We start from the raw sequence: 18,795 nt of genomic DNA on the forward strand, positions 1-18,795 counted from the left end.
AAAAGGTCTTGGATGATGAAGAGGAAGAAGGATTTTTAGAAGATGGAGAAGGTTCACGGTCGGCTGGTCAATATTCTCGAGGGGCTCGGGCTCCACGCCGGAGTTTTGAGCCCCGCCGAGCAAAAATAGATCGTGGATTGCATCTATGCCTTCCAGAAGAAAGGCCGGAACGGTGAGCTCAGAGGTATGGATCACCATTTCATCTTACGTTTATTCCTGCATTTTGATAATAACTCGCGTTGTTCATAAGGTTAAACGAACGCATTCGGAGCAGTTCGGTTGCTGCTACAATTATGCAGTGGTAATTTTACAGCTCTTATAATTTGTAGTTATTTTACTGTCTTTATTTTTGTGTGCGTGTTTTGTTTTTGCTAAAGCAACCATTTCTGATTTACAGGACAAGCATGGCAACCCTCCAGGCATAATTCGCGACGAACAAGTTGATCCCATTCCCCCTTTGTTGAAATTTATGATCAAAAGAATGGTAGCATGGCGAGTCCTTCCCATCACATGCATTCCCAATAGCTGCATCATGAACATTTATGACAAAGATGATTGCATTCCTCCGCATATCGACCACCATGATTTCTTACGGCCCTTCTGCACGGTTTCCTTTCTGTCGGAGTGCAATATTCTGTTTGGGACAGAGCTGAAGGTGTTGAAAATGAGTGAATGGAGAAGAGAGTGAAGAAGAAAGAAGCTCCATTGTGAAGAAGATTTTAGTCCCATATTGGAAGTTTCAAGGCTTGATGGTTGGTTTATATTGTTTCACAAGCATGTGTGTTGTGAACAAATAAATGAGTGGAAGTTTGCTCTTGTGTGTGGCTGCATAGGGAGGGTGCAAATCTAGGGCTCGGATTGCACTGAACCAAGTTGGCTTGTGTGCGAGCACGACTTATGCACACCCAAATAAATTAACTGACATTTTGCCACTTGGATTATTCTTTTTTCATTAACGCTTAAATAAGAAACGCATATTAATATAATGCATATGACGTTTCTTTAGAAATGGAAAAGTAACCTCATGCAAGGCATCCTATAAAAGGCCTTGAGCATGAGAGGAAAAGAGATAAGGAAAATAAAGATTAAATAATCTTTCCATCCACCTTCTTTTCCCTCTTCTTCTTCTCTGTCGTTTCTTTCTTCCACTCGACAGAACCCTGGTGATAGCATTCGGGTATTTCTCAGTTCGCCGCAACCACCAGTGCTAGGTGGAGATTGCGGTTTCGCCGTTGTATCCTGGGAAATAGACGACCTGAGTAAGCCTCGAAGCACAGCCGGAGGTGGACGAATCTGTTTCAAGGAAACTGCGTCATTCGCAGGCCTCGGTCAGCCTCTTCGCCTGTTCGGCTTGTCTCGCTGTTCGCTCGACCGGCCATTCTTCCTACCCGACCTCGCTGCTCGGTCGGCCCCTTCGTTCGCCCAGTCAACATCTTCGCTCGCTCAGTCGTCCGCCCTCGGTACGCTCGGTTGGTCTCACTACTCGCACGATCAGCCTGTTTTGTTGCTCTCCCGGTCGACCACCTGCTCGGCCCGGTCGACCTTCAGTCCGCGCGGACTTTGTTGCTTTGACACTCTGCTCACTTAACCACTCCGTGGTCAGAAAACCAGCCCCTGCTGGCAGCCTGAGATTATCAGCTCAGGTCATTTTAACAGATAAGTGAATTTAAATTCAGTATATTTAAATTCAGCTAATACCCCGTAAAATCTCCGGCTACAGATTGATTGTCTCCAACAATCTTGAAACAGAATCGTTTCTGTTGAGATGGCCACAGAACAGAATGTTGAGGTGCAACAGACTCAACAAATAAAGGCCCCCTCCGCCCCGATTGGAACTGTACCAATCAATCATGGGGAAAAGCCAGATAAGTTCAGTGGACTGAACTTCAAGAGGTGGCAGCAGAAGATGCTCTTCTACCTGACCACACTCAATCTGGCTCGGTTCTTGACCGAGGACCCTCCCAAGCGCACTGAGGATGCTGATGCGCAAACCATCAGTACAGTGGAGGCATGGACTCATTCCGAGTTCCTTTGCCGAAACTACATCCTCAACTGCCTTGCCGACTCGCTGTACGCTGTGTATAGCATGAAGAGTACGGCTAAGGAACTGTGGGAGTCCCTAGACAAGAAATACAAGACGGAGGACGCAGGGGCAAAGAAGTTCATCGTGGGTCAATTCCTGGACTACAAGATGGTTGACTCCAAGACGGTGATCAGTCAAGTCCAGGAGCTTCAGATGATCTTGCACGAGATCCATTCGGAAGGGATGGTTCTGAGTGAAACCTTCCAGGTGGCAGCTATCATTGAGAAGCTGCCTCCCGGCTGGAAGGAGTTCAAGAACTACCTGAAGCACAAGCGGAAGGAGATGAATGTGGAGGAACTCATAGTCAGACTTCGCATCGAAGAAGACAACAAGAGCTCAGAGAGGAAGCTGTTCTCTCAGGCTACTGTGAAAGCCAACGTGGTCGAGCACGGTCAAAGCTCGAAACGGAAGAACCCCAAGTCTTCTAAGATGGGACCCACAGGAGGCATCAACAAGAAGAAGTTCTCTGGGAAGTGCTTCAACTGTGACAAAGTGGGTCACAAATCTTCGGAGTGCAGAAAGTCGAAGAAGAAGCAAGAGGCCAACCTGAACGAGGGACCAGAAATGGACGACCTCTGCGTTGTGGTCTCTGAGCTGAACCTGATCGGTTCAAACCCGCGACAATGGTGGATCGATACTGGAGCCACTCGACATGTCTGCTGTAACAAGGAGCTGCTCCGCAACTTCGAAGAAGTCACTAGAGACAAACTGTTCATGGGGAACTCAGCAACCTTGGACATCACGGGCCAAGGAAAGGTGGTGTTGAAGATGACCTCGGGCAAGGACCTCACTCTGAACAATGTGCTGTATGTTCCGGAGATTCGGAAGAATTTAGTGTCCGGATCACTTCTGAGCAAGCATGGCTTTCACATTGTTTTTGAGTCGGACAGAGTTGTATTGTCCAAAAATGGGATGTTTGTAGGAAGAGGCTATGTATCTGATGGGCTGTTTAAACTCAATGTAATGGCCATTAGGCCCAAGATAAATAAAACTGAAAGCTCTTCCACTTACATGCTTGAGTCTTCGTGTTTGTGGCATGGTAGACTAGGACATGTTAACTACGATGTATTGTATAGATTATTAATATGCAAAGCATACCTACATTCCACCTTGACCCAAAACACAAGTGTGAGATTTGTGTTGAAGTGAAAATGACAAGGTCATCCTTTCAACATATTGAAAGAAGTAATGAACCACTTGACCTAATCCACACTGAAGTGTGTGACCTAAAAGGTACGCCAACACGTGGTGGCAATAAATACTTCATCAGTTTTGTAGATGATAACACAAAATACTGTTATATGTATCTTCTCAAAAGTAAGGATGAATCTATAGAGAAATTTGCTCTCTATAAGACTGAGGTTGAAAACCAACTTAATAGAAAAATTAAGGTGGTTCGAAGTGACCGAGGCGGTGAATATGTATCACCGTTTGCTGAGTTGTGTGCTGAACATGGGATCAGACATGAAACAACAGCTCCTTATACTCCTCAACAAAATGGGGTTGCTGAGCGAAAGAATCGAACTCTTAAGGAGATGATGAACGTTCTTCTATTAAGCTCTAGATTGCCAGAGTCCATGTGGGGGAAAGCTGTGTTAACAGCTAATTACCTTTTAAATAAGGTGCCCCGGAAGAAAATAGATAAGAGCCCTTATAAGTTGTGGAATGGAAGACAACCGTCCTACAAATATTTACGAATGTGGGGGTGTCTTGCCAAAGTGTTGGTACCTGATCCGAAAAGGATTAAGATAGGACCAAAGACTGTTGATTGCATATTTATTGGATATGCACATAACAGCAGTGCTTATCGATTTTGTGTGTATGAGTCACACGTACCGGAGATACACAGAAACTCGATAATCGAATCGAGAAATGCCTCTTTCTTCGAGCATGTGTTTCCGTATAAGACCCGTGAGGATGCTAGCTCCTCAAAACGAGCGAATGAAACACAAGGCGAAGACGAAAATGATGACAATGAGGAACCATTGGAAGTTGAGCTTAGACGGAGCAAAAGAGCTCGGGTAGAAAAATCCTATGGATCGGATTTTATCATTTTCATGTTGGAAAGTGAGCATCGAAGTTACTCAGAAGCTGTAGGCTCTTCTGATGGACCTCACTGGCGAGAGGCAATTGCATTTGAGATAGATTCTATCTTGCAAAATCAGACTTGGGAACTTGTAGATCTTCCTCCAGGAAGTAAATCACTAGGTTGCAAGTGGATCTTAAAGAAAAAAAATAAAATCAGATGGCATAATTGAAAAGTATAAGGCCATATTGGTAATCAAAGGATACCGACAACAAGAAGACCTTGATTACTTTGATATATATTCTCCGATATCGAGAATAACTTCCGTTAGAGTATTGTTTGCTATTGCCGCTATATGGAATCTCGAAATACATCTGATAGATGTAAAGACTGCCTTTCTAAATGGGGATTTAAAAGATAAAATCTACATGGAGCAACCTGAAGGGTTTTCTGTGCCAGGACAGAAAAATAATGTATGTAGATTGGTGAAGTCATTATATGACTTAAAACAAGCACCAAAGCAGTGACACGGAAAATTTAATAATGCCATGAAAGAATGTGGATTCAAGATTAATGAATATGATAAATGTGTCTACATGAAAGCCACAGAGAGTGACTATGTCATCATGTGCCTATATACAGATGACATACTTATTTTTGGGAGTAATGATAAGATAATCAAATCCACTAAAGATATGTTGAACTCAAGATTTGACATGACAGACATGGGTCTAGCTTATGTGATTCTAGAATCAAAATTCTTAGAACAACAGAAGGACATGTTCTTAGTCAATCCCATTATGTGGACAAAATTCTTGAGAAATTCACCATGGGTGATACTACGTTGACATGGGCGCCGATAGATACGAGTCAACATCTATCAAGAAATCAAGGTGAAAGTATCTCTCAGCTAGAGTACTCTCGAGTGATTGAAAATCTGATGTACCTGATGAATTGTACACGACCAGACTTGGCTTACGCAGTAAGTAAACTAAGTAGATACACGAGTAATCCTAGTGTTGAGCACTAGAAAGGGATAACAAGAGTATTGAGGTACTTGAGGTATACTCGTGAATATGGATTGCACTATTCAAGATATCCCGCTGTGATCGAAGGATACAGCTGTTAGGATCCTTCGTACGGCTAGAGGGGGGGTGTGAATAGCCGACCCCAATCTTTCGCGTTTCTTCCTACGATTGGGTTAGTGCAGCGAAAATACAACGTAGAAAGAAAATAGGAGAAGAAAGACAAACCATATAACGAGGTTCGGAGATGAACTCCTACTCCTCGGCGTGTCCGTAAGGTGGACGAAGCCTACCAATCCGTCGGTGGATGAGTCCCCGGAAACCCGGCTAATAGATACTCCTTGTGGGTGGAGAAACCTCACCACAATCTTTGCAACAGCAATAGGAGTATAAATAGGAACAAGAAAACAAGAACAGAAATGTAAACAACACTTGCTTGCCTTCTTGAAGTCAGCAGGAACCCTGGTGAAGCAGCAGCTTCTCGGATCCAAGCCTAGCTAGAAAACCAGCAACAGGAAGAAGCTCACGCGAAGCTTTAGCACCCAACGAGCTCAACAAAGCTCAGCAAGAAGAAGAAGCAGAAGCTTCAGGCAGGAGAGAACTTCCAGAAGGAAGAAGAAGTAGCTAAAGAAGAGAGAATCACCGAAGTCCTGTAGCCCTCTTTTATACCTGCGAAGAAGAAGAGCAGAGAACTAGCCGTTGCATCAGCCTGATCGTCAGAACATCTCCTGATCGGTCCAGAGACCCCTGATCGGTCTTGGGGACCGATCGGGCCTGATCGGTCCCGGACCGATCAGCCTCTTCTGAAGAACTCGCCCAAGTTCTCGATCGTCTCTGATCGACACGTGGACCGATCGAGTGCATGGATCGGTCCACCGATCCCTCCTTTCTCTTTGCCTTACATTGCTTTCGATCGGTGCGGACCGTCGAAGAACCTCGATAAGCCAGCGATCGTTATCGATCGGTCACGGACCGATCGGATACCAACGTATCGGATCGATCCACGATCGATCGAGCTTGGGTTTTGCCCAAACCAAGTTCCAAGTCTTCCAAACCAATATCCGGTCAACCTTGACCTATTGGTATCTCATGCTTAACATCTGGTCACTCTCTTGACCTGCTAAGACTCCCTACCAAGTGTCCGGTCAATCCCTTTGACCCACTTGGACTTTCCATCACCAGATGTCCGATCACCCTTGATCCATCTGGATTTTCCCTTGCCCGGCTTCACTCACCAGGACTTTCACCTAGCTTCACTCACTAGGGTTTTCACACTGCCTAATATCCCAGTTAGGACTTTCCCACTGCCTGGCTTCACTCACCAGGACTTTCCACACTGCCTAACATCCCAGTTAGGACTTTCCCACTGCCTGACTTCACTCACCAGGACTTTCCAACTGCCTAACATCCCAGTTAGGACTTTCCCACTGCCTGGCTTCACTCACCAGGACTTTCCACACTGCCTAACATCCCAGTTAGGACTTTTCCGTGCCAAGTCTCCATACTTGGACTTTTCCAGTGCCAAGTCTCCATACTTGGACTTTTCCCGAGCCAAGTCTCCATACTTGGACTTTTCGCGTGCCAAGCTCCCTGCTTGGACTTTTCCAGTGCCAAGTCTCCATACTTGGACTTTTCCCGTGCCAAGTCTCCATACTTGGACTTTTTCCCGAATCAGGTCAACCAGGTCAACCTTGACCTACGGTTGCACCAATAATCTCCCAAACATCTATTCTTGTCCCATATCAAGAATACAACTCTTCCACGAGTGTCAAACATCAAAATACAACTCAACTAGGTCAACCTTGACCTAAGGTTGCACCAACAATCTTCCTAAGTCAAACATCAAAATACAACTCGAGTCAGGTCAACTCGAGTCAGGTCAACCAGGTCAACCTTGACCTAAGGTTGCACCAACAATCTCCCCCTTTTTGATGTTTGACAAAACCCATAATCAAGTTAGGTTAACCCGATAACCTAACTTAGGTTTTCCAATCATCTTCCAATGTCCAATGTTCTTTCCTTGAACATTCTCTGGACATTCTCCCCTTAGGTTAACCCGATAACCTAACTTGGGTTCTCCAATAATTCTCCCCCTTTTTGACACAAATCAAAAAGAATTCCAATGTTCTTCCTCGAACATTCCTTGACATTCTTCCCCTAGCTTAGGTTAACCCGATAACCTAACTTGGGTTTCTCCAATAATTCTCTAATGAACACTCTCCCCTTTTTGACATACATCAAAACGAAAAAGGAGGGTATCAAGGTCAAGAGTTTCTTCCTAATGAAAGTCCCATGCCTTTCATTGAAACTCTTAATTTCCCACTTGATACTAAACTCAACAATCAACTTAGTGATAATCCCATATCACTAATCCTCAAAAGTCTTAAGGAGTAAAAACTCCCCCTAAAAGTCAACTCCCCCTTGACAATTAGGTAAAACTTCTCCTAAAGGTCAACTCCCCCTTTGACCATTGCACCAACAATGTCTTTGAGAGTTCCAACCCTTTAGAAATCCAAAAACACTACTTCCATAACTGAAATTTCAGACAACAGCTGAAAAATCAGAAATTCGGCACGCCCTGATCGGTCCCCAGACCGATCAGCCCTTCACCAGATCGCACTCGTGCTACTGGAACTCACTGGATCGGTCTGCAGACCGATCCACAATACTCTGGATCGGTCCGCAGACCGATCAGATCTTCCCTGGATCGGTCCCCGGACCGATCCAGCCACTGAAATCAGAGATTTTTGATTTTCTCTCCGAGAGAAGTTCAGAAACTCACAGAAAAATACAGAAAATTCCAAAAATTACGAAACTTTGAGGATACATTCCTCATATCATACACTATCAAGGAAAAATAGTTTTCTATGAAAATAGTTTCCATTTTTCAATCTTGATACAAAGTTCAAAAACTTTGAGATAGTTCAAGTTTAACTCAACTTTGTATCACAATGTTCAATGATGAATGCCATCACTAGGAAAGTTTCATCAAGGTTTTTCAAATCAATTTTAAAATGCTTTTAAAACCATTTGAATTTAGGACCATAATCTTAGGGCTAGATGTACATGACTTGTACACAAGCTTTCCCTATGATCCTTAATTTCTTGAATTAGGGTCATCTAGGTACAAGGACAATGCACCTTGATCCTAACTCATGATCCTAATATCTCACACACATCTAAGGTGTATCAAACCACATTCAAGTCAATTTGATGTGAGATATGGGTTAAGGTCAACTTATGCTAAGTTCTCATGCATTTTCTAAACACCAATTTGATCTCAATATCAAATTATATGTTTGTCCTCAAATCAATTTCATTGATTATAATGCAAGAGATAATGACATGGCATATAATGATGTCATAAGTAAAAACATGTGCCAATGTCATGATGTCATGACATAAAGTTTGAAAACTTAAATAAAGCATAACATATAAACTAGCCTAAGCATTATCATGACATTTCAAATGATAATAAAATAAATATGATGTCATGGCATGACATATGGCAACCAATCATGGCAAGTTAGCACAAATAAAATACCTAAATTCCCTATCTAAGTATCCTTAGCCTTAGCTAACTTAAAATCTAACCCTAGATTGCCCATATATCCCTAAGAGAAAACCAAAATCCCAATTATGGTATTTCTCTAGATTTTCTTAAATTGTGCCAAATAAGATTAAAATCGATATTTTTCAAATATGGCACAATTTACTCTTCAAGGAGTAAATAATAATTCTTTTTCATTTTCAAAGGTTATCAAAACCTTGAAAATGCTCCTTGAGTGTCAATTTCCTCAAAGTTGGGTTAACTACCCTTCTAATTGGAGTTGACACTCTCTAACCCATCTATGGGATAAAGAAGATACTCCTAGGAACCCAATATCTATGTGAGCTCATTGGGTTCACTAAATATTCACTAGGGATGACTTCCCTAGCAACCCTCCTAATGACCCTCCTAGGCTTTGAAGCCTTGGTCATTTGGGACTCATCAAGATCAACTCTAGGGGTGACTCCCCTTGTGACCTTGGTGGTGGTCTTCCTAGCCTTAGGTTTTGTTCCATAATCGAATGGAACACTATGATAAGTGGGCTTGACCACTTGGGACTTAGGTTTCTTGTCCTTGGACATTGGTTTTTGACCCTTAAACCCTAGAGATGACTTCTCCAAGTTCTTAAGAGCATTTTCCAAAGTATCAAGTCTTGACCTCAAGACTTGATTCTCCTTCTCTAATACCTTAAGTTTTAATTTGTCATTGTTCTTTGAGGCATTCCTAGGCATATGTCTAGTTGATTTGGGATTCCTACCTAAGTTTTCCTTAACTTTAAAAGCGTTAATCCTAGGGTTGGTATTTCTAGTGTTATCCTTACCTAGGCTAACATGTTTAGCTCCTAAGCACATGTATTGATTCCTAAGGTTATCATGCTTGTTATTATCGACAAGTGCAATAAAATTCCTAGCATGCATTTTATTAGAATTGCAAAAATGAACCTTAGAGGTTACCTTAGGGTTTGCCTTAGCTCCCCCTATCGATGTGCCCGGTCTCTTGCCCTTGTGAGGTTGCCTCCCCCTCGGACAATGGCTCCTATAGTGTCCCCTTTGCTTGCATTGGAAGCACACGATGTGCTCCTTGCCCTTGCGTTTCGGGACTCCGGCTTCCTTGACCTTTGGCGCCGGTGGAGTCTTTCTTACCCTCTTTGGACACTTACTCTTGTAATGTCCATGTTCCCTACACTCAAAGCACATAATGTGTAATTTAATTGAACTTAAATTGCTTGAGTTACCTAGGGTTGAGGGTGGAGATGAGCTTTCTTCTTCAACCCTTCCGGAGGTGGAAACTTCTTCTTCTTGCTCCGAACTTGAACAAGAGGAACTCTCCTCCTCTTCTTCCTTGGATGTTGAGTAGCCCTCAACTCTCAATTCGCTCCCTCCATGATGTGAGCTACTTGGCTCACTAGGCTCCTCTTCATGGCTTGAAGTGGAGCTCTCCTCATGAAACTTGGCCAAGTTGTTCCACAATTCCTTGGCGTTGTTGTACCTATCTATCTTGCACAAAACATTATTAGGTAACGTAAATTCAATAATTTTTGTTACCTCGTCATTGATTTCGGATTGTCGGATTTGCTCTTTCGTCCACTCCTTCTTCTTGATAGGTTTTCCTTCCTCATCCATCGGAGGGGAAAACCCTTCTTGTACACAAAACCAATTTAACATATTAGTCCTAAGAAAATACATCATCCTTACCCTCCAATACGTGAAGTTGTCGTGAGACTCGTAGAAGGGTTGAATCGTGATATCTTCTCCATAGAGATCCATCTCTAGCCCGTGCTCCCCCGGGTGTTGATCCGTCGAAGAGCGGCCTCGCTCTGATACCACTTGTTAGGATCCTTCGTACGGCTAGAGGGGGGGTGTGAATAGCCGACCCCAATCTTTCGCGTTTCTTCCTACGATTGGGTTAGTGCAGCGGAAATACAACGTAGAAAGAAAACAGGAGAAGAAAGACAAACCATATAACGAGGTTCGGAGATGAACTCCTACTCCTCGGCGTGTCCGTAAGGTGGACGAAGCCTACCAATCCGTCGGTGGATGAGTCCCCGGAAACCCGGCTAATAGATACTCCTCGTGGGTGGAGAAACCTCACCACAATCTTTGCAACAGCAATAGGAGTACAAATAGGAACAAGAAAACAAGAACAGAAATGTAAACAACACTTGCTTGCCTTCTTGAAGTCGAGAACCACAGTGAAGCGGCTTCTCGGATCCAAGCCTAGCTAGAAAACCGACGGAAGAAGCTCGCGAAGCTTCAGCACCAACGAGCTCAACAAAGCTCGGCAAGAAGAAGAAGCAGAAGCTTCAGGCAGGAGAGAACTTCCGAAGGAAGAAGAAGTAGCTAAAGAAGAGAGAATCACCAAGTCCTGTAGCCCTCTTTTATACTGCGAAGAAGAAGAGCAGAGAACTAGCCGTTGCTACGCAACGGCTAGTGCGTGGACCGATCAGGCTGAAGCCTGATCGGTCTTGGGGACCGATCAGGACCTGTGCTGATCGGTCCCCAGACCGATCAGCACTCTTCACAGAGAACTCGCCCAAGTTCTCTGATCGTCTCCTGATCGACCTGTGGACCGATCAGGGTGCATGTGGATCGGTCCACAGACCGATCCCCTCCTTTTCTCTTTGCCTTCTGTTCGCTTTCTGATCGGTCTGCAGACCGATCAGAAGAACCTCAGTAAGCCACTGATCGTTATCTGATCGGTCACCAGACCGATCAGATACCCAGCGTATCGCTGGATCGATCCACTGATCGATCCAGAGCTTGGGTTTTGCCCAAACCAAGTTCCAAGTCTTCCAAACCAATATCCGGTCAACCTTGACCTATTGGTATCTCATGCTTAGCATCTGGTCACTCTCTTGACCTGCTAAGACTCCCTACCAAGTGTCCGGTCAATCCCTTTGACCCACTTGGACTTTCCATCACCAGATGTCCGATCACCCTTGATCCATCTGGATTTTCCCTTGCCCGGCTTCACTCACCAGGACTTTCACCTAGCTTCACTCACTAGGGTTTTCACACTGCCTAATATCCCAGTTAGGACTTTCCCACTGCCTGGCTTCACTCACCAGGACTTTCCACACTGCCTAACATCCCAGTTAGGACTTTCCCACTGCCTGACTTCACTCACCAGGACTTTCCAACTGCCTAACATCCCAGTTAGGACTTTCCCACTGCCTGGCTTCACTCACCAGGACTTTCCACACTGCCTAACATCCCAGTTAGGACTTTTCCGTGCCAAGTCTCCATACTTGGACTTTTCCAGTGCCAAGTCTCCATACTTGGACTTTTCCCGTGCCAAGTCTCCATACTTGGACTTTTCGCGTGCCAAGCTCCTTGCTTGGACTTTTCCAGTGCCAAGTCTCCATACTTGGACTTTTCCCGTGCCAAGTCTCCATACTTGGACTTTTTCCCGAATCAGGTCAACCAGGTCAACCTTGACCTACGGTTGCACCAATAATCTCCCAAACATCTATTCTTGTCCCATATCAAGAATACAACTCTTCCACGAGTGTCAAACATCAAAATACAACTCAACTAGGTCAACCTTGACCTAAGGTTGCACCAACAATCTTCCTAAGTCAAACATCAAAATACAACTCGAGTCAGGTCAACCAGGTCAACCTTGACCTAAGGTTGCACCAACAACAGCGATGCAAGTTGGATATCTGATATAAAAGACTCTAAGTCTACGAGTGGATATATCTTCACTCTAGCAGGTGCAGCCATTTCCTGGAAATCTTCTAAGCAAACTGTAATAACCAGATCCACGATGGAATCTGAGTTTGTAGCTCTTGACAAATGTGGTGAAGAGGCTGAATGGCTACGATAATTCTTAGAAGATATTCCGAGATGGTCGAAACCTGTGTCGGCAATTTGTATATATTGCGATAGTCAATCAGCAATTGGTCGGGCACAGAGCCATCTGTACAATGGTAAGTCTAAACATATACGTCGTAGACATAATACCATTAGACAACTACTCTCAACGGGAGTTATCACTATTGACTATGTGAAGTCAAAGGATAACCTAGCAGATCCGCTAACCAAAGGGTTAAATCGAGAGTTAGTTGCAAGCTCATCACGAGGAATGGGCTTGATGTCGTTGTCAGCGATCAGTGCAGAGGACACCCAACCTATGCTGATTGGAGATCCCAAGAACTAGGTTCAAAGGGACAACTAATCTGCACTGACTAGACACACTGTGGGGGAGTACCCTAATGAAACAGTGACTAGACCAGGGTAAGCTGATGGGCTTTTAATGATCAAGAAGAGTATATGACAACTCTTGAGGGATCACCTATGTGAGAAAAAGTGAGGCCGCTTCGAAGAGAATTGGAGGCACAATTCTTAGAGCTTCTCACAGAACCAGGCGTGTTCATGGCCAAGAACGAACACACTCATGAGAACTGAGTTGTATCAAGGAGAGTCTTGGGTGAGATTTATCACTGCTTACACAAACGACAGTATAGTTCAAAGACATCGTGTCTACTATCAGCCAGTAAGCAACCAAATCTTCACAAGGGAGGGTTCAAAGGGTAAAACCTACCTATCCTATACTTGACTCAACTGCTGGATGTTATCACTTACTCTATCTCCATTCATGTGGGGGATTGTTGAAAATGAGTGAATGGAGAAGAGAGTGAAGAAGAAAGAAGCTCCATTGTGAAGAAGATTTTAGTCCCATATTGGAAGTTTCAAGGCTTGATGGTTGGTTTATATTGTTTCACAAGCATGTGTGTTGTGAACAAATAAATGAGTGGAAGTTTGCTCTTGTGTGTGGCTGCATAGGGATGGTGCAAATCTAGGGCTCGGATTGCACTGAACCAAGTTGGCTTGTGTGCGAGCACGACTTATGCATACGGCGGTGAATTCGTTCCCGGGCCTTGTACACACCGCCCGTCACACTATGGGAGCTGGCCATGCCCGAAGTCGTTACCTTAACCGCAAGGAGGGGGATGCCGAAGGCGGGGCTAGTGACTGGAGTGAAGTCGTAACAAGGTAGCCGTACTGGAAGGTGCGGCTGGATCACCTCCTTTTCAGGGAGAGCTAATGCTTATGCTTGTTGAGTATTTTGGTTTGACACTGCTTCACACCCCAAAAGAAGCGAGTTACGTCTGAGCTAAGCTTGGATATGGAAGTCTTCTTTCGTTTCTCGACGGTGACTTATGCACACCCAAATAAATTAACTGACATTTCTTTAGAAATGGAAAAGTAACCTCATGCAAGGCATCCTATAAAAGGCCTTGAGCATGAGAGGAAAAGAAAGATTAAATAATCTTTCCATCCACCTTCTTTTCCCTCTTCTTCTTCTCTGTCGTTTCTTTCTTCCACTCGACAGAACCCTGGTGATAGCATTCGGGTATTTCTCAGTTCGCCGCAACCACCAGTGCTAGGTGGAGATTGCGATTTCGCCGTTGTATCCTGGGAAACAGACGACCTGAGTAAGCCTCGAAGCACAGCCGGAGGTGGACGAATCTGTTTCAAGGAAACTGCGTCATTCGCAGGCCTCGGTCAGCCTCTTCGCCTGTTCGGCTTGTCTCGCTGTTCGCTCGACCGGCCATTCTTCCTACCCGACCTCGCTGCTCGGTCGGCCCCTTCATTCGCCCAGTCAACATCTTCGCTCGCTCAGTCGTCCGCCCTCGGTACGCTCGGTTGGTCTCACTACTCGCACGATCAGCCTGTTTTGTTGCTCGCCCGGTCGACCACCTGCTCGGCCCGGTCGACCTTCAGTCCGCGCGGACTTTGCTGCTTTGACACTCTGCTCACTTAACCACTCCGTGGTCAGAAAACCAGCCCCTGCTGGCAGCCTGAGATTATCAGCTCAGGTCATTTTAACAGATAAATGAATTTAAATTCAGTATATTTAAATTCAGCTAATACCCCGTAAAATCTCCGGCTACAGATTGATTGTCTCCAACAGAAGGTGCTCGGCCCAGGAGAATTTTCCGGCTCCACTGCTATACCTCTGCCTGTTGGGTATGCACTTGAGAAATTTGCTATATTTCTTCTGTTTTTGTTTCCCACATTTTTCTGTAACCATCTGTTGATTGTAAATTTGTTTATGCTCACCATATCGTTTGGAAATCCTTGCAGCTCTGTGCTTATTCTGAACGGAAATAGAGCTGAAATCGCTAAGCACTGTGTGCCCGCTGTGCCTTCAAGTATAACCCCAACCAGTTCAATCTGGATGACTTCCCTCCTCTTGGCTTTGGTTCGGCTGGCCACTCGAAGAAAACGACCCGTTCACTTAGACAGTGAAAGTGAATTCCGTCTGTTTAAGTAACATTGTCATGGATGTCTCAGAGGAACTCAAGTCCTGTTCAGTAATGAACAATTTTTTTTTTGGACTTGATTGAGCTTCAAAGCTCCTCTTTTCTTGTGTTATGTATTTGTAGATTTATCTGATTGATTGGATAAGGTTTTTTGCATTGTATAAGCTATAAAAAATATTGACAATAACACTGCATCTTGCCATTGATGGTGATTTTGTTTTGTAATGTTGATCGTTGAAACAATATCTTAAGTAATTTATGAACTTAGCGTTTGGTTGTTTAGCCATTGTGTTAGTGTGTTGAACAAAGGACAGAAACTATGCATTGCTCGGAATAATGCAGAATTCTGCAGCACCGTGCAAGCAAATGTTTCGTTTGTATGAACTCAAGGACACGAAGAACATCCAATCTAAGGCAATAATTTAGATGCACAAAGGTGATTCTCCATGACAAAATATAGTATCACTACAGATGAGTGCAAAATTATTCGAGGATGAAATAAGAATTTGAACAACAACTTGTTCCCGAGAAGTCCTTGAACAAGGCGTAAAATCACGAGAATAATAAAACATGCAGTAGTTTTTCACAAAAATATATGACCAGAGCAGGCATGACATTGCCAGCTATACTAGTGTTCTTAGTCCGCTCAAGGTATTAGAGCTTATTTTCAATCGTCAAACGGAAAATTTGAAGCTTGAATTTGATCTGAGCGAAACATCCAAAGATATTCAGCAAAGGGGGAATGGGATCGACTTGTTCGTCGCGAATTATGCCTGGAGGGTTGCCATGCTTGTCCTGTAAATCAGAAATGGTTGCTTTAGCAAAAACAAAACACACACACAAAAAAAAAGATAGTAAAATAACTACAAATTACAAGAACTGTAAAATTACCACTGCATAATTGTAGCAGCAACCGAACTGCTCCGAATACGTTCGTTCTGAACAAAAAATACCAGTTAACCTTATGAACAACGCGAGTTATTATCAAAATGCAGGAATAAACGTAAGATGAAATGGTGATCCATACCTCTGAGCTCACCGTTCCGACCTTTCTTCTGGAAGGCATAGATGCAATCCACGATATGTTTCTGCTCAACGAGGCTCAAAACTCCGGCATGGAGCCCGAGCCCCTCGAGAATATTGACCAGCCGACTGTGAACCTTCTCCATCTTCTGAAAATCCTTCTTCCTCTTCACCATCCAAGACCTTTTGATCTCTTCTGAATCATCATCTTTTGAAAATCCTATTACCTTAGATCTTGTCGATATCTTCATCCTCGAACTTGATGTAGTCATCGGCACCGCCCTCGTCCTCCTCGTCGAGCCCTCCGATGCCCTCGTTGAGGTGGATGTTCTCAAGGAGCTCACCGTAGGCCTTAAGGAGACGGGCCTCGTCAGGCATATACTTGAAGACGATGTCCGCCTTCTCGTCCTGGTAGTCACGGAGGCCGACGAGGATGATGTCCCCGACAGCGATCCAGACCTTCTTGTGCATCTTGCCGCGGATGTGGTAGAGGCGCTTCGATCCGTCGAGGGAGGCGACGCTGAAGTTGGAAGAGACTAGGGTTCTTTTGGGCGTTGGCGTGCACGTGAGGGAGAGTTTTATACCACCTGTGTGGTCCAGGGAGGGACCAGGAATTCCTGGTCCAGAAGATCCGCTCCCGAGGTAGCTCCCTCATCTTCGGTAAAAAGCGGTTCTCTAAACAGGAGGGAGTTGCTCCTTGCTTTTTCTTCTATTTTTTTTTAATTTTTAATTAAAATGTTTGTTTTTAATTTAAATTTGATAGGGGAGAGAATTTTTAATTGGAGTAGAGGGATGTGTGGTTTGGTGTGACGGTTTTTTATTATACACTAGTGATCGGCATACGCGTTGCGTGCGTAATATAATTCCAAGAATATAATTTTAAGAATCAAAAATTAATTATTTGGGTAAGATTTGTGATTCGTCAGATCCATACAATAGTATAATAATGCAAGGGTGATGCTAGAGAATCCCAATAACAAACTACTATAACGGGCTTCCCTATATAAAAAATCAATTTAATTTAATATTATACTTATCTTAGTAAAAAAAATTAAGAAAAATATATTTTTTAACATCGTCAGCCTAAAATATTTATAGAAGCTTCTTTGATCATAGTGTTGTTAATTTTAAGATGTGGAACTAAAGAAAACTATATTTTTTTTAATATAAAACAACCAGAGAAAATTAATGATGACAAAATTTTTTAATAATACGTCATAGTTGAGTCTCGAACTCTAGATCACTGATTGTTTTGCTTGTGAAATTATTAATAAATCTTAAAATTATTTTTAATGTGAATAGAAAAAAAGGACATTAACATAAATTCATTTTAGGCTTCACCAAAATTAGTTAGTAAAGGGGACATATTTTTAATAAAATAATAATAATAATAATAATAATAATAAGAAGAAGAAGAAGAAGAAGAAGAAGAAAAGGTAAAAGTGTGTCATTTGTTGGAGTATAATATATCGTCGGATTTTTTTTTTTTTTATGACTTAACTGAATTTAAAAACTTACAAATTAGGAGTTGATTTCTACTACTTGGTGAAGAGCCGTTAATCACACTCAGCCAATTTTATTAGATCTTTTACTATCTTAAAACTTTCAATGTAAAATTAAAATCCTATTCATAATAAGCATCTTTCATTTTCCATTTCTCTTTCATTCATTTATAATTAACATAAGGAGTTATTGAGAGATGTTTTTTTATATTATTGATGTGATATTGAACTCGCTTTCTAGAAATGTCACTTAAAAAAAATATTAAAAAAACTTTCTTAGTCAAGTCAATTATGTGAGTCAATCATTGCGACGGTTTAAACAGAAGAGAAAATTAAGGAAAGAAGTAATGTCCGCATGAGGCATAGACTTTGCTGTGCGCTGGCTTGAAAAAAGATTAAAGAGAATGAAAAAAAATTGTCAAAAAAAAGAAACCTATAGATTTCTTTTGTGTATGATTCCTTAACATTACGAGTGTCAATTTATATCTTTTCTTATCTATTTTAATGATCTCGAGACTACTTGTTGTAGTAAGAAAGATGATCACATTCATGTATCTTTCCTACTTCTTATTTAAGTTATGCAAAGATGATTAAATTACGGGATTAATTTATAATCGACCGTCTAATGATTAAAAGGTTGGAGGAATTTTTTTTTTTTTAGAGTATGCGCCCGTTGATCCTTACCCATTGTAGCAAAATCGTCATTCTCTAATTAGGGTTATAATCAAATCGAGTCGAGTTGAACAATAAAAAACTTGAGCTTGATTTATTTTACCTAAGCTCGAGCTCGACTCGAATTCAATTCGAACTTTAATAGTAAGTTAGAATTCAACTTATAATAAAATTAAATAGTTTATAATAAAATTAAATACTTCACAAATAACTAGAGCTAGTCATTTAACTTTTAAACGGACTTAGTTTAAAAAAAAACGTGGCTCCTTTATATGACCATAATTAAACAGGAAGAGACTCTATATAAAGTAAAGATTTTTTATCTATGTTTTTAAATTAGGAAGTGATCCATAATATAATTATGATCGGATCATAGTAATTATTCAATCCCAATTAATTATGACTTTTCCCTAGATTTATATTCCTATTTAAATTATAGTTTAGATCGGAATGGATGGACGGATAGTCAGACTGTCTGACACTGAGTGAGGGATGACCATCCGCTCCTACTTAAATTATAATCTAAATGGAAAAATGAAATGAAGAAAGAATCATAATTAATTATAGTTAAATCGTCCTCTCTTCTCTAATTAAAAAAATTAGATCAGTGGTCTCCTCTCTGAACAGAGGGAATTCCTCCGTT

General features: G+C 42.4%; 1 protein-coding gene and 1 pseudogene across 1 annotated transcript; one reads left to right on the forward strand and one right to left on the reverse strand.

The window, feature by feature from the left end:
- The first annotated feature begins 15 nt into the window (after positions 1-15).
- LOC122024608 lies at positions 16-14,993 on the forward strand (annotated as a pseudogene).
- A 997-nt stretch (positions 14,994-15,990) lies between these two features.
- On the reverse strand, positions 15,991-16,633 carry LOC122022793 (eukaryotic translation initiation factor 1A-like). The gene is made up of 2 exons (XM_042580909.1): positions 16,566-16,633; positions 15,991-16,498 (listed from the first exon to the last, which is right to left on the reverse strand). The coding sequence occupies exons 1-2, from the start codon at positions 16,631-16,633 to the stop codon at positions 16,207-16,209; spliced, it is 360 nt and encodes a 119-aa protein (XP_042436843.1). The 3' UTR covers positions 15,991-16,206.
- Positions 16,634-18,795: the final 2,162 nt, after the last annotated feature.

This window comes from Zingiber officinale, chromosome 9B, assembly GCF_018446385.1.
Source record: "Zingiber officinale cultivar Zhangliang chromosome 9B, Zo_v1.1, whole genome shotgun sequence".
NCBI lineage: Eukaryota > Viridiplantae > Streptophyta > Magnoliopsida > Zingiberales > Zingiberaceae > Zingiber > Zingiber officinale.